Genomic DNA, 12,865 nt, shown 5'->3' with positions numbered 1-12,865 from the left:
TGGGGTGTCTTTGATTAGCTCTGAACCGATGGTAGGCTTGAATCCTCTGGGTTGGCTATGTCCTTCCAGCAGGCCAGGTGCTTCTTGTAAGCAGGTCATTATTCTACAGTCGTTCTAGGAAGCGGAAGTAGTATTAGGGATCTCAGAATTAGTCTCTAGATGCAAGATTCCCTTACTCTGTCCTGTAAAAAGCATATATTGGTGACCACCAAGCACCCTGGGTTTGTTACCTGTAAATAGCACTGCTGCCTGTGACTCAGCTGTGGCTTTTCCAGATCTGTGGCTCAGGACAATGTTTCTTTCTTTGTACRGAAATAGCCACTGGAAGTGTTTCARTGCTATTTAGTTTCATATCATCTTTCCTTTTTTAAAATAAGTTGCAGTGTAAGAAAGCAACAATAAAACCTTAATTACACAATCCAATTTTGTACATGCTCAAAGTGAGCCACTCTGGGATTGTATAACTGTAACCTTTTGTCCTCATCTCCACCCTGCTGCGTGTCACTGTCCTTCCCTGAAGTGCTCCTCTGGCTGTTAGGAGCTTTTGTCATCTTAAAACACACTTCTATGCAGAAAGGCTCAACCAAAGCTTCCATTGAATATGGAAACGTACTATCTGATCTCTAAGTAGAGACAGCTAGAAACTCTTCCAGATATTTTGGGAGGATACCTGGGTGCAGAATAATGTCTTGATTTTTTCTGTAGTGGAGCATGTGCATCTGTGAGAAGAGGGAAGACTTTTGGGCTCGTGGCTTGGGAAAATGCAGCTACTTTCTCATTTCCTTGTTTTTTCCACCCTTTGTGGTGGTGGAAATGTTTTATCTTTTCTGTCTCTGAAGCCTTTTGCAAACAGAATCCTCATAAATTCCCCCTGTACTTTTGATGCATGCTGGGGGTTTTGGGGTTATTTTCGCTTTATCTTTTAGGCTGTGCCTGTGTTCTGCTAAAGAGAAACCTTGATCTTCCCCRGAGGTTTTGCCAGTGGAGCACAGCAGGAGGGGTTTGTGCTTCCCTCTGTGGCTTTAGAAGCACCTTGTAGTTCTCWGCTTTGTGATGTATGTCTCAAGTGGGAGGCATTCCCCTCTCCAGGTCCTGTTAAGCTTCTTAGCTTGTCACATTGAGGGAAACGTAAGTGTCAGACCTCTCTAGTGTAAATTCTTTGGTGCCACTGCCTTGAATTCCCCTTGAAGCAGGCAGAACCCCAGATCTGGCAGATGTGGGAACCTTGGTCCCATCCTGCAGTCTGAGGGCACAGGTCACTGTTTGTCCTTGGTTCACAGAGAAGCAGATGTCCAGAAGGCTGAGCCTGATGCTRTGTGTCTGTCCCTGTCCCAGTATGTATGTGGCTTGTGTTCTGTTGCCTTACTGCCTATCATAACAAGTTAAAAATACACACTGGTGTTTTTCTACAGTGTAGGTAGAGCATTCCTTTGAAAGTTCAAGTGGGAAAGTGATAGGCATTGGCAAAAATCTGCTGCTTTCAACTGGTGCCAAAGGGAGTTTGTCCGTTTCCCGTTTCACTTGTCTCAAGGTCATTTTCAGCATCTTTTGAAGAAGCTCTACTTACTCCTGCCTGTAATGCTGTGGTTGATCCCATGTCTGGGTTGTAGGTGCAAATCCAGCAACTACATTTTAAACAGTCAATGAAGCTTTCAAGAAACAACTGAAAAAATGATGCCTGAGCTGGTAGAAATGCCTTGCAGYGAGAGCCATGGAGCTCAATCTGCTCAGCTCTGGAGAGTTGCCAGTGTGCAYGTACCCTTTGTGCCATGAAAATACTGTTCTCAGACTCTTAAACCTGGCACAGAAAGTCACAGTGAACACAAATGCTTGTCCTCGGTTTTAGCTGATTGCAGTCAGTGTGGGCATTGGTATAAACATATCATGTATATTCTACTTGAATGGAATGCAGAGGTTTGTACATAAAGTCTGATCCAGTGGCAGCATGGACAGTTCTGTTCTTGAAGTGGAGGTCGAGGGGAGAGTGGAGAAGGCATTTTATGCCAACAAGGACAAAGAAACAAACACATGCAAAAAAAATGAGTGTAGGAGGGGGCAAAACCACAAGTCCAGACCCTGGCTGGTAAAAAGTATGCCAGAAGTCCATAGGTCTGTATGCTGTCCTGACTCTCATAGCTCTTTTGATGCTTTTTAGTTTCTTCTGATGCTAATTCTCTTTATTTTGTTTCCCTGTTCAGTATGTCGAGACTTCGCTATTCTGGAAGATCATACCTTGGCCCATAATTTACAGGAACAAGAGAGTAAGTAACAATGATCTTTAGAGCAAACTGAAACAAGCTTGTCCCAGCAGATATCTGGCTTTATTTGATTTTGCTAAGAGAAATGTTTCCTGCTTTTATTTAATTTTTATTCTTTTTAATGGAATACAGTTTATTATTGCTGTCTTCACTATCCTGTAAYGCTACACTTTACTCTGCTCCAGCTCACATTGTACCCTAGAGATAGWTGCATTTTGTATTTCAATTTTGTGCTCTCCTTTAGAGGTGAGTTTGTTTATGCCGTTTATGATAGAATTGCATGTAGGAGTGCACTTGGGGTTTTGTTGCTGTGCAAGGTTTTTAGAAATGACTAGCAATTTTGGAAGCTTCAAGTTTTATAGTCTGACCTGAAGTACAACCAGAAGAAGTCTRATTGTTTACTTATTTCAGAATTGCCAGTGTCTGCCTTTTGAAAGAGCCTTCCTTTTCAGACATTTTGAGGGAGGGCAGCTTTACACTAGAAGGGTTTATAAAGACGAAAAAAAAAGTACAGCCAGGAACTTCAAAGTGACGGTTGCATTTTTTTAATTTCTTTTTTTTTTTAATAATATGCTTATCTGTTACTTTGGGTATGTTTACATTGCAGTTTCAGGTGTGGTGGCCTCTCTAATCAGCYTCTCACCCATTTGGTGTCTGCCAGTACCAGGTGCTGATGCCATTCCAGCTGCTTCCCCAAGGGTGCAGCTGCTTGTGCCCTTGGTGCTGGAACCTGAGACCACTGAATTAAAGACRACTCTGGGCTGCAGCTCATGTAGCTGTTTTTTCTGGCAGGCRATATCCATGTATGGTAAAGGGCTCACTGGAGTACTGAGCTGCTCTGTTGCTAAATATAAAGGTAGTGAGATTTTTGGAACTGATTATGCTGAGAGTGAGAGGAGTTTTCTTCTCTAGAGGTTCTTGAGAGCAAATTAGGGAAGTAGSCATAAGAAGGGGTTTAGGTTCAGCTCATCCTCACATGCCTCTGGAGGTCCCTCCCAGATTCATTTCATTCATCTAGGGTGAATTTCCATGGTCAGAAAAATGAAATTTAAAGCCTAAAACCCATTCCCTATAAACCTGGATGTGTTAAGATATGCAGAACTTGTTTTGGTAACAGACACRTACACAGCCCCCTCAGTGCTGAAAAGAGGCAATCTCAAGCTGCTCACATAATTTCAGTTCAGGACTTTCCCACCTTTAGAGAGATTGCTTGGTGTTTCCCTGCCAAGATCTGTCTTCCTTTCTGGGCTGGAATCTCCCTCCCACTTGGTTTATCTTGTTCACACAGTGAAGTTCTGCAGCCTGATTTGAGGGTTCTTGTCTGTGTTTATTTCCAGTTGAGCATCACTTGGCCACAAATGTTCAGCGTAATCGTCTGGTGCAACATGACTTGCAGATGGCCAAGCAACTGCAAGAAGAGGAGGATAAGAAAGCCCGTGCTCAAATCCAGAAACACCAAAAAGATTTGTGAGTTTGTGCTGGAGCTGTTGGAATAAGTATGCTAGTCCCATTTGGTCAGAGYACTGAGATCAGCTGCTTTAAATGGACAGTGTGTGGGGTGCAGCTTCAGCCTTTTGCTTTTGTTTCTTTTTTACTTTGGCTGTCCATTGATGTGAAAGTATTGATACCAGGCTCTGGCCATAGGGTAATGAAAACAGGGTGAGTAGGTGGTCCTGGAGCCCATCCTGCCTTAGATTCTGTTGTTGTCCACGAGAAGAGCCTTCCCATTGTACTGCTTGCCAAAATGGAGGAACTTGACCACTTTTGTTGACCTTGTCCCTGGCTGAAGTTKGAGAGAGAAGGAACTGTGCCACAGAAATACCCAGTATTACAGGAGATTCTCTCTTGCAGATATTGACATATTTGCAGATATTGGCATGTTTGCTCTGAGCCTGATGAGTGCTTTTGAGGAGCTGGGTGCAATGCTTTCTGGTGCCCTGCTGCGCTGTCTGCTGAGAAAGAGCCCCTGCTTGTGCTTGCAGATATTGGCTGTGAAATGACCTGGGAAGGGGAATTGCTGCCCCAGGGTGGCTCSATGGGGGTGGGTGTTGGGGGACAGGCCTTCTCTTGCAGTCACTATCTTCTGTAGCAACTGTGGGAGGGTGGTTAATGAGAGATCCAGTTTGCTCTGCAGGTTTGCTCAGTCCCCACACACCACATCTTAACCCTGTGGCCTGTGGTTTGGCTCTCTCTTTGGAGCTGGTATAGAAGTGAAACATGGGAGCACAGGGTAAAACAAACTGTGCTTTCCAATCCAGAGTGGACTTGTAGAGCACTGGATGTAACAGATGGTTCGTGTGACAGGGCTCAGGCAGATCCCACTCAGAGAGGCAGCAGGGTGGGGTCCCTGCAGATACAGGGTCTGCAAGGCAGGATGCATCTCCCAGCAGCTGTGCTGCCTCCTGGTTTTAGTTCTGCTCTGGGATGCCACCCACCAGGTGCAGTTGGTGGTGGATCCCAGAGCCTGGGTGGCTCCTCTGACAGGGCCAGCCRTGGAGCAGAGCAGCTCTGTGTTGCAGATGTGGGAGATACAGGACTGGCTTCAAAGCAGCGGCTCATGAAAGCTTTGAAGTTGGGGTGTGACAGATCAGCCACTGTTTTCAATGTTCCCAGCACACTGGGGCAGAYCTTATGTACATATGTATCTCTCAAGTCTGTGCTTTTTTCAATAGYTTTGTCTTTATTACCAATTAGAGATGTGAGTGAGTAAATGACAAYATAAAAATTGATTTTGTATGGCAGACATGATTCCTCTTTGTTACTTGCTGGGAGCTGCAAACAATTTTCTTGTTGTAGGACTCTGTAAAATGGGATTTACGAACTTCGTGAGCCAAAGCACAGGCAGAACTGCTGATGTAAAATGTTGTGTCAGCAGCAGTTCTGCTTCTGAGAGCAGGAGCTCTTCTGAAAGAATAGTAAAAGAAGTTGGAGGCTTCCTTTTGTAATTGGATCTTTTTCTTACTTAATTCTTTGTACATTCTCACTGTCTCTTCCTTGGCCAAGAGTAGCGTGKTCTGGCAACAAAATGAGAGAATAGAAACATTTCTTTTTAAGAATTCAGGRAAGCATCAAACCTTGTTTTCATGCTTCTTTAAAAGCATCTCTCGCATCTAGCTGAGCAACCTGCACACTGCTAAGCATAGTAGCAGATTACTAAAATAAAATAGTGTGAAAATATGTTCTTTCCATGTTTAGCTCCCAGTGTTGTGATGATTCTGTTGCACTGATGTGAACAGTTCCATTGAACAGTTCTCTTAAACATTCCCCTTTTTTTTTCCTCCTCATCTGGCAACAACTACATTAATTACTATCACTATGAATGGGAAGGAGCTTTCTGATCACACAGACTTTTGTTTTTTTTTCTCTTTTTTATAAACTCATGTAGAGTTTTCTGAACATTCTTAACAGTCCTGGCTGCCCAGGAGTGAAGGACACATGGTGGGGATGTTCAAGAATGGTGATATTTATGTTGCTCTRGCTGATTTTTGGGGTCTGATGGACACTTGAACTCACACTAAAGAAACTGAAGGACAAGAAGCTGTCAAAACTCTTGAACCTATTTTCTTATGCTCTCACAAGTGAATTCAYTTGTTTATGTTGGCTAACTAATCAAGTCTCAGAATTTAATTACTGCCGAGCAATAAACCCCCAAATTTAATCCTCTGTGGCTGTTCAGTTCKTAGGAATTGATGTGATGTATTCCAAGATGTGTCATCAGGAACAAGAAAATGCTTCCATATTTGTGAAACTTGTGTTCTTTGCTGTGAACAGAAAGGCAATGACCTTGTTGCCTTGGCTCTGAAAGATGATTAGTTGTTTTTCTGTCCTGTTTGTCTGCAATAGGATGTATTTTAAGCATTTAGCAAGTCAGTTTGTGCTGATGAACTTGGCAACTTAKCTCTGCTCACAGGTGCCAGGGGAACTGGAGACGTGCAACGCCTTGATGTGTCTGACCTTTATAACTTATTTTCTACCTGGTTTCATGTCCTCAGAGCCTGGGGTTGTGAGGGATCCAACACAGGCTCACTGACAACCTGCTCCCTGGGCTTTGCTTATGCAGTTACTGTTTTGCTGGGAGCTTTGGTTGTCTGCTGGTGCCAGGTTTGCCAAGGTCCCTTTTTAAAAAGCAGCTTCAAGAACTAGATTTGCTGCTGTGTGAACTCTCATGGTTTTGAACACATCTGTCCCCAGAGTCAAATCAAACACACAGGCACACGCCAAAATGGCCAGTTTTTATTGTGGGGTTGAAAGAAACTGATGTCATAAGATGTTTGACCTATTAATAATTCCAGCCTGATTGCAGGTGTGCTTCCAAGGAGGTGTTGACAAAAATATTCTTTTCCTTCCTGCCATGCTTTTTTTTTTGCCTCTGACAAATGAGTTGTTTCTTGGTGACATTTGTCCTCTAAACCTTCTTGTTGCAATGGCCTTCCTCTCCACCCTTACCACATATCCACCATTTCTATTTCTCTCATTCTTCTTCACWTTCTGTAAAAGAAGGCTCGCTTGTGCTGCTGGCTGCTTCAGCTGTGACACGTTTCTTGGTTTTGCAACAGAAAGTGCTTGTCTGCACTTAAAAGCATTTTAAGTTCCTCTTCACATGTCCTAGAGTCTCTTCCAGTCCTTTACCTCTAGATTCACTGGATCATTTTTGCCCAGATTCTTGCTCAAACCTCGAACTAGTTGCTCCAGCCCATGTAGCACAGCTTTGACGCAGCTCAGCCTCCTTCAATTATTTGCTTATCTTCCATAACATGCTCTTGGTAATCTTCTCATCACCTGTCTGATCACTGTCAGTGTATTCTTCAAAAGATTGTATTCTAATAAAGCAGGCTCTCCTTGTTGCTGCTCCTGGCTGCTCTCCTTCTATACCTTGCCTTTCAGTAGTTGCAATTGCAGGGATTGACTTTTCTGACCTATTTAGAGCTGGTTTTTAGTTCAATCTCAACAGGACTGAAAGAGAGAGCTTTTAATCTTTCATCTCAAATCCCCCAGGCCTTTTCTGAACTGCCCTAAGGAATCCTTGGCCATTTTTCTAACCTGTTTGCTGGACACAGGAGCAGCTGAGTGTGGTGCTGTKCTTGCTGATGCTGTCCAGCCTTGTTGGTCTGTCTGCACAGCCAAAACTGTCATGTCTCAATTGCTCTGATCTCTTCCTGTCCCTTGTGGTCCTACATCCACACTGCCACTGTGGCAGACGTGCCCTCCCCCTTGTTTTGACACACRTTGCTCCCTTGCCTCATGGCATTGGTCCTGCTTTTGTGTCTCGTCCCACGTCAGTGGCATTTCTCATTCGTTACTGAGCTGCCACCTCCAGCCTCCATGMCATATTCCTGCACTTTCTTCTCCGTGCCTTACACATGGAAACCACTTCCCAGAAATCCCTGCATTAACCATAGCCCTGAACCCCTCCTTTGATACCACATGTTCAAAAACTCTGCAGAATTAGGTTGTTTGCAGACTCCTGAGCACTACCTTGGCCTGCCCTATTTTGTGGTACCTATCTCCTTTCTTAGCAATCTGCCCATGAATCTCTTTTGCTTTGTACTCTGTGGATGTCTTGGGAAGTATTTTCTAAATTTGGCCACCAGTAAGTACAGGGAGTCCTGGTCCCTGGTGAGGATTCATAGCTCTGCACTAACACTGACTAATAATTCTTTTGTGTAAATCAGTTGGATTTTTTTTAGCTCTTTTATGCCTTTCTCCAGGCTGACTGATGCCTGTGACTTCAGCTACCTATAATCCCTGTCTCCTTGCCTTCTAGGGAACGACAGGACTGTGAGATTGCTCAGGAAATCCAAGTGAAGCTTGCATTTGAAGCGGAGGAGCGCCGCAGGCAAGAGGAAAAAGACGAGGTAACCTTTATAGCTGCAGGGATGGCAAGGCTATTTGTAGCAGCCCTTTCAGGACAGACATTTCTTGGCCAGTAGCCACAGGAGTTGGCTTGCATGGTGGCAATATTCATCCTGAAAGATCTCTGTATGCACAGAGATTTTGGGGAGTCCTGTTACAGGAATAAGATACAGTCATGGTCCTCACACTCAAGGGTCATAAGGGTTGTTGATGCCAGTGGCCTTGCTAATGAAGAGGGCAAGTAATAGGCAAGTGTTGCTGAGGTGTTTATTGCCCTAGTGTAGGAAGTTGTGATTGTTTATGCACTCCGAGACTTGCCTGCTTTCTCAAATGCAAGAAGATACTCTTGGGAGAATCCTGGATCATGATTTTTTTGTGTTTGACGCAAAGATTTCAGCAGGACTATCAGCCCAGCCATCTGTTTCTGGCTTCTTCATTGCTCAGTTTCACCTTTTACAGTCTGAACACCCTGTTAYAGTTTCTTGCTAGCAGATTCCTTTTGTGACTTCAGAATGTTGCTCTGTTACTGTTGCTTGAGAGTGGGCAGTGCGCTTTGTTTGTGGTGTACAAAGGATTTGGGTTTTTGGTCACCTGATTGGGTCAGCCTGTCAGACCGAGKTTTCAGGAAACCCTCAGAGTAGAGGAACACCCATGTGAGCCTGGAGTGTGTCCCCATTTTTTATTGCAGATGGTTTCCTGAGAAATCTKAGTAGTCTGAAGAAGTACAAGAGGCACTTGGGTGGCATTTTCTGTATAGAAAGAGCTTGACGACAAGGCTGTGTTTCCTGGAAGAGCCCTTACCTGACAGATGCATCAGGTTTTTGGTTTTTTTTTTTTTTTTTTTCAAGACTTCACTTTCTTCTTCTACCATTAATTCCAAGCAAGTTCTGAAAGGCTGCCCGAACAGATGGGAAAGGCTTGGCTTCCAAGAGGAGCTTGTGGTAATAGGGTGGGAGGAACACTTTGGCTACAGGATTCGTCCTAAAGAGGTAGCAATCTTTTAGCAATCCATCTTATTTTTATGAGGAAGGTGAAAGAGATGCAAAACTAATGCTGACTTGGGGAATTGCACCTTTCCCTCCTGCTTTATGCAGAGAACTGCAGGGATGTCAGCTCTGCCAATGGGTCTTTGTCACTCCAGCCTGCTGACCATTCTGTGCAGTTGGGATCAGGCTTCAGCTGACTGTGGCTTAAAGCAAGAAGTCCTAAATATTCTTGCTCTTCCTGCTTGTATGTGTGAAGTTCCCAAATGTGGCTGAAAKGTAGCTGAGGGCTGTGGCAGATCCTTTCTGGAGTACAGGGCTTTTAAATGAAGCACTAAGCTTGCCTGCCCTGCCTGCTTATGAATCCTGTTTGTAAGAAGTGGTTTGTGTGGATTTGCAAGTTCTGAGCTGTCTCAGTCCTGGAGATAATGTGCTTAAGCTCATATATTTATAAACTTACTGTACTTGCTGGAAGAGGTTAACCTTGTCAGGGGAAAGAGTTTGTGGAGGTTTTTTGTTTTTGTTTTGTTTGTTTTTCATTTTGTTTTGGGTTTTTTGGTTTTTTTTTGAAAATAACCTGTGGCATCCCCAGATTCTCCACAAAGCTGGTTTCAGAGCAGATCTTACCTGAATGCTGAAATAATAGTTTGAGCTTGAGCRGCCATCCAATATCCTCCAGTAGTGGCTTTGCTCTCAGGGGTGTTGACTCTTCGTTTGCATTTCAGCCATGCCTTTCCTGCCTGCAATGTCCACTTTACATGCATGGCTCTGTAAAGGTGCTGAGGATTAGGAAGGCTTAAATGAATAGCATCCAAAGGGGCAGYATGCCCTGCTGGTATCTCCCAGCTTTGCTCCATAGCTCCAACCTGGCTCCGCTGGCTTGCAAGCAGCTGGGCCTCAGAGGAGCAAACTCCAGGGAGCTGTTTGCGGTTCCTGAGTCTTTTTGATCCATTAGTCATCTCGAAGGAAAACCAATTAGGAAAATGGAGTGCTCTTCTCTTTGGCATATCTACCAAAACCGTGACAGAAGACAAACGGCTGCAGTGCCTCCTGTGCTCCTGCCTTGTGCCTAGTTTGCTCTTCCTAATGTCCTTTCRATTTTCTTTTCCTTCAAGTCTCTGTCTGTCAAACTGATGCATTTCCCTGCCTGGCATCCTATAGTCCCTGCAAATTACAGCCWGTGTGAAGTGAGTTCATGATTTGCTGTGGGAGCTCCTTCCAGTCAGGAGTGCCTTTTGCTGGACACAGCCTTGCCTTTGTGTTGTTCTTTCCCTGGCAAAGTGCAGGAGGGAGATCCAGCCCACTCCTGTGAGTGGGTGTGCATTTCTGTGACTTCCAAATCCCYGTTGGAAGCCTGAGGTTGCACATGTAGTTGCTTCATTCAGGAGGAGCAGGAACCTGTGAGTCTGCCATGGGGTTGGAATTTCCATGCTGGGCCTGGGTGAGGTTAAATAAAGGTTGCTAAGATGGTCTCTTCTGTCATCCAATAATTTGAAAGCTTCATCCAGCCCAAGGGTTGAATTTGAGTAACTGTTGTTGCCATGTCTGAAAAATTACACTTTTTCAAAAAATTTTTAAAATAATTTTAGTAATTAAATAAAGAATTTTGATAAAATAATCTGAAGGTACTTTTTAGTGGTCATTTAATGTCTTTTCTTTTATCTCTGTAGGATATTGCCCGTCTCCTCCAACAGAAAGAACTGCAGGAAGAAAAAAAGCGCAAAAAGCACTACCCAGAGTCCCAGGGACGCACAGGCTATGAAGAGAGCTATTATGCAGAAAATGGAGGTATGTTTCTGCAAGATAAAAKGTCAAGACCATGGCAGTGTAGGTGAACCTGGTGATCTGACAATTCTGTTTCTGTTTCAGAAATTTCCCTTATCCTACAGTCCTGCATTTAGCACTGTAGCATTACATCAGTTTCCAGGGTCAGAATCAGATTATGTTGTAATCAGGAAATATTTAATTTTAAAAAAAAGCAGGGGAAGACAATTTAATAATTTTATTGTCCTTGAAAGTGGCCTAAAGRACAGGGATACAGGGTGTTGTGTGTGTGTGTGCAAGCACAGCCACACATGCGTGTGTTAAAAGTGTGGAAAAAGACAGTGGCTGATAAGGCAGTGACTGCTGARCAACACAGAGTGTGCAGGGGAGCAGTGCCCGTGCAATTCCATGCTTGCATTTGGAGAGAAGTGATTCCATGTGCTCATTTGTGATGCTGGCACAGCCACATGAAGAAATAAATGCTGGTTCATGGAGCTGTGTTTCAAAAATAGCTCCTTGCAGGTATGTACCCAAGCTGTAAAATTAGCACGACTGCCTTGAATGACTTACTGAAGAACAAGGTCATCTCCACAGAATGTCTCTGCTGTGATTATCATCTGGGACTGTGCAGTGTGCAAATGGTTTGATCCACAKCACTCTATTGTTTCCTTTTGGTCAGCTTTTGTGATTGAATACAGAACTTCTTTAAACTGGGAGGAGAGAATCAGGGTGTGTTTAATTATGGAGCAATCTGGGATGGCTTTGCTGTGCACTGGTGGTGGTTCCTGTGTTCTTTCTTCAAAAATGTGGTGGGGAAGATGGGTTGCTTTTGATTAACAGATTGTGAAGATGAAGATCAAACCTCATTTATCATTTTAACATCAATGCCATTGGCAGTTTTAAAGTCTTTCATTTGAACTTACATGAAGTATTTTAGTTTCAGTTTGGAAGAAGTTCAAAGATTGCCAAGAATGTGCAAAGCACAAAGTTCAAAAGTGCAAAACAGTAACCAAATGGAAATTTCATGACTGAAAGTCCTGCTACATGTAYAAAGCTGGGAAAAATTGATCTTGGAGTCTTATGGCCAATCCACACTTCTGGTTTTTAGAATTAGATGGGAGAAGTCTCTGAAGAAATAAAAGTAACTGTGTGCATGCAGAGATGGTCGGACCAGATGGATTTTTTGTAATATGTCAACTGTCAAAAGCCCATGACCTTCTAAAGTGAGACTGTGGAGTGGATTTGGAAACCAGGGTATCTTGTAGGTATAAGTTTTCTTCCTGCAATAATCCAAAATTTTGAAGCTGAGGTAGGAGGTGTTTGTCTGACCACTCATAGTASTGCTGCTCTTGATCTTCATTCCTTAAAAGTTATAAAGGACTGTAGTGGTTTTTGATGCTCATCTAGCTCATTGGTCTGGAACCTCTTAATTACTGGGGCACCATTTGATTAGGCTTCAGCAGCCTGGGTTTGTATTGTCCTCGTTAGGTGTGAACTGAGGCAAATAAAAAGCCCCTGCTTTGTTTAGTTTTTTTATTTTTTTTTTTTCTATTTTGGTGAGGGGGTTGGGTTTTTTTTTTTTGTTGTTTGAGACTGAATTAAAATTTAGCCACATCCAGGAGGCATGTGGATTAGGCCTATTGCTCCAAAGCAATCTAAGCTCTTTAAAAGTGGAAAAATAAACACAAAAAAGGGCAGAGCTCCTCCCAGAAGTGTCGATGCCATGAAAAACATTTTTCTTTTCGCTCAGTCACTTGCTGCTTCAGAGAGGGGCTAAAGAATGTTTACATGGCCCCTGTGGAAGGTGCCACAGGAACCAGCACCTGCTGATGMATTATTCACCCTGAGATACCCCAAAAATAAGTCTTCTGCTTGRGTTGTCTGGCATGGTGGTGTTCCCTGCAACAATCTTTTCCCAGCACAGCCACGCTTTGCTTTTCTGTGTCCTCCTGCACTCTGCTGTTGTATTCATTGAGCTTTCCTTAATAACAAAATCAAATTAATTTT

The 12,865-nt window shown here is 43.6% G+C and overlaps 1 protein-coding gene across 2 annotated transcripts in view; it reads left to right on the top strand.

Annotated features, from left to right (window-relative positions):
- CCDC50 (coiled-coil domain containing 50) overlaps positions 1 to 12,865 on the top strand; it is a 41,633-nt gene that overhangs the window by 14,710 nt on the left and 14,058 nt on the right. For both annotated transcript variants that reach the window (XM_057380614.1, XM_057380615.1), the window contains exons 2-5: positions 2,199 to 2,261; positions 3,596 to 3,725; positions 8,023 to 8,113; positions 10,765 to 10,882. In XM_057380614.1, the coding sequence (XP_057236597.1) occupies positions 2,199 to 2,261; positions 3,596 to 3,725; positions 8,023 to 8,113; positions 10,765 to 10,882 (402 nt within the window). The remainder of the gene's footprint in view (positions 1 to 2,198; positions 2,262 to 3,595; positions 3,726 to 8,022; positions 8,114 to 10,764; positions 10,883 to 12,865) is intronic.

This window comes from Malurus melanocephalus, unplaced genomic scaffold (genome assembly GCF_030028575.1).
Source record: "Malurus melanocephalus ecotype Western Australia unplaced genomic scaffold, MMel_1.1 scaffold_464, whole genome shotgun sequence".
NCBI classification, from domain to species: domain Eukaryota; kingdom Metazoa; phylum Chordata; class Aves; order Passeriformes; family Maluridae; genus Malurus; species Malurus melanocephalus.
This window is presented reverse-complemented; position numbering and strand designations above follow the sequence as displayed.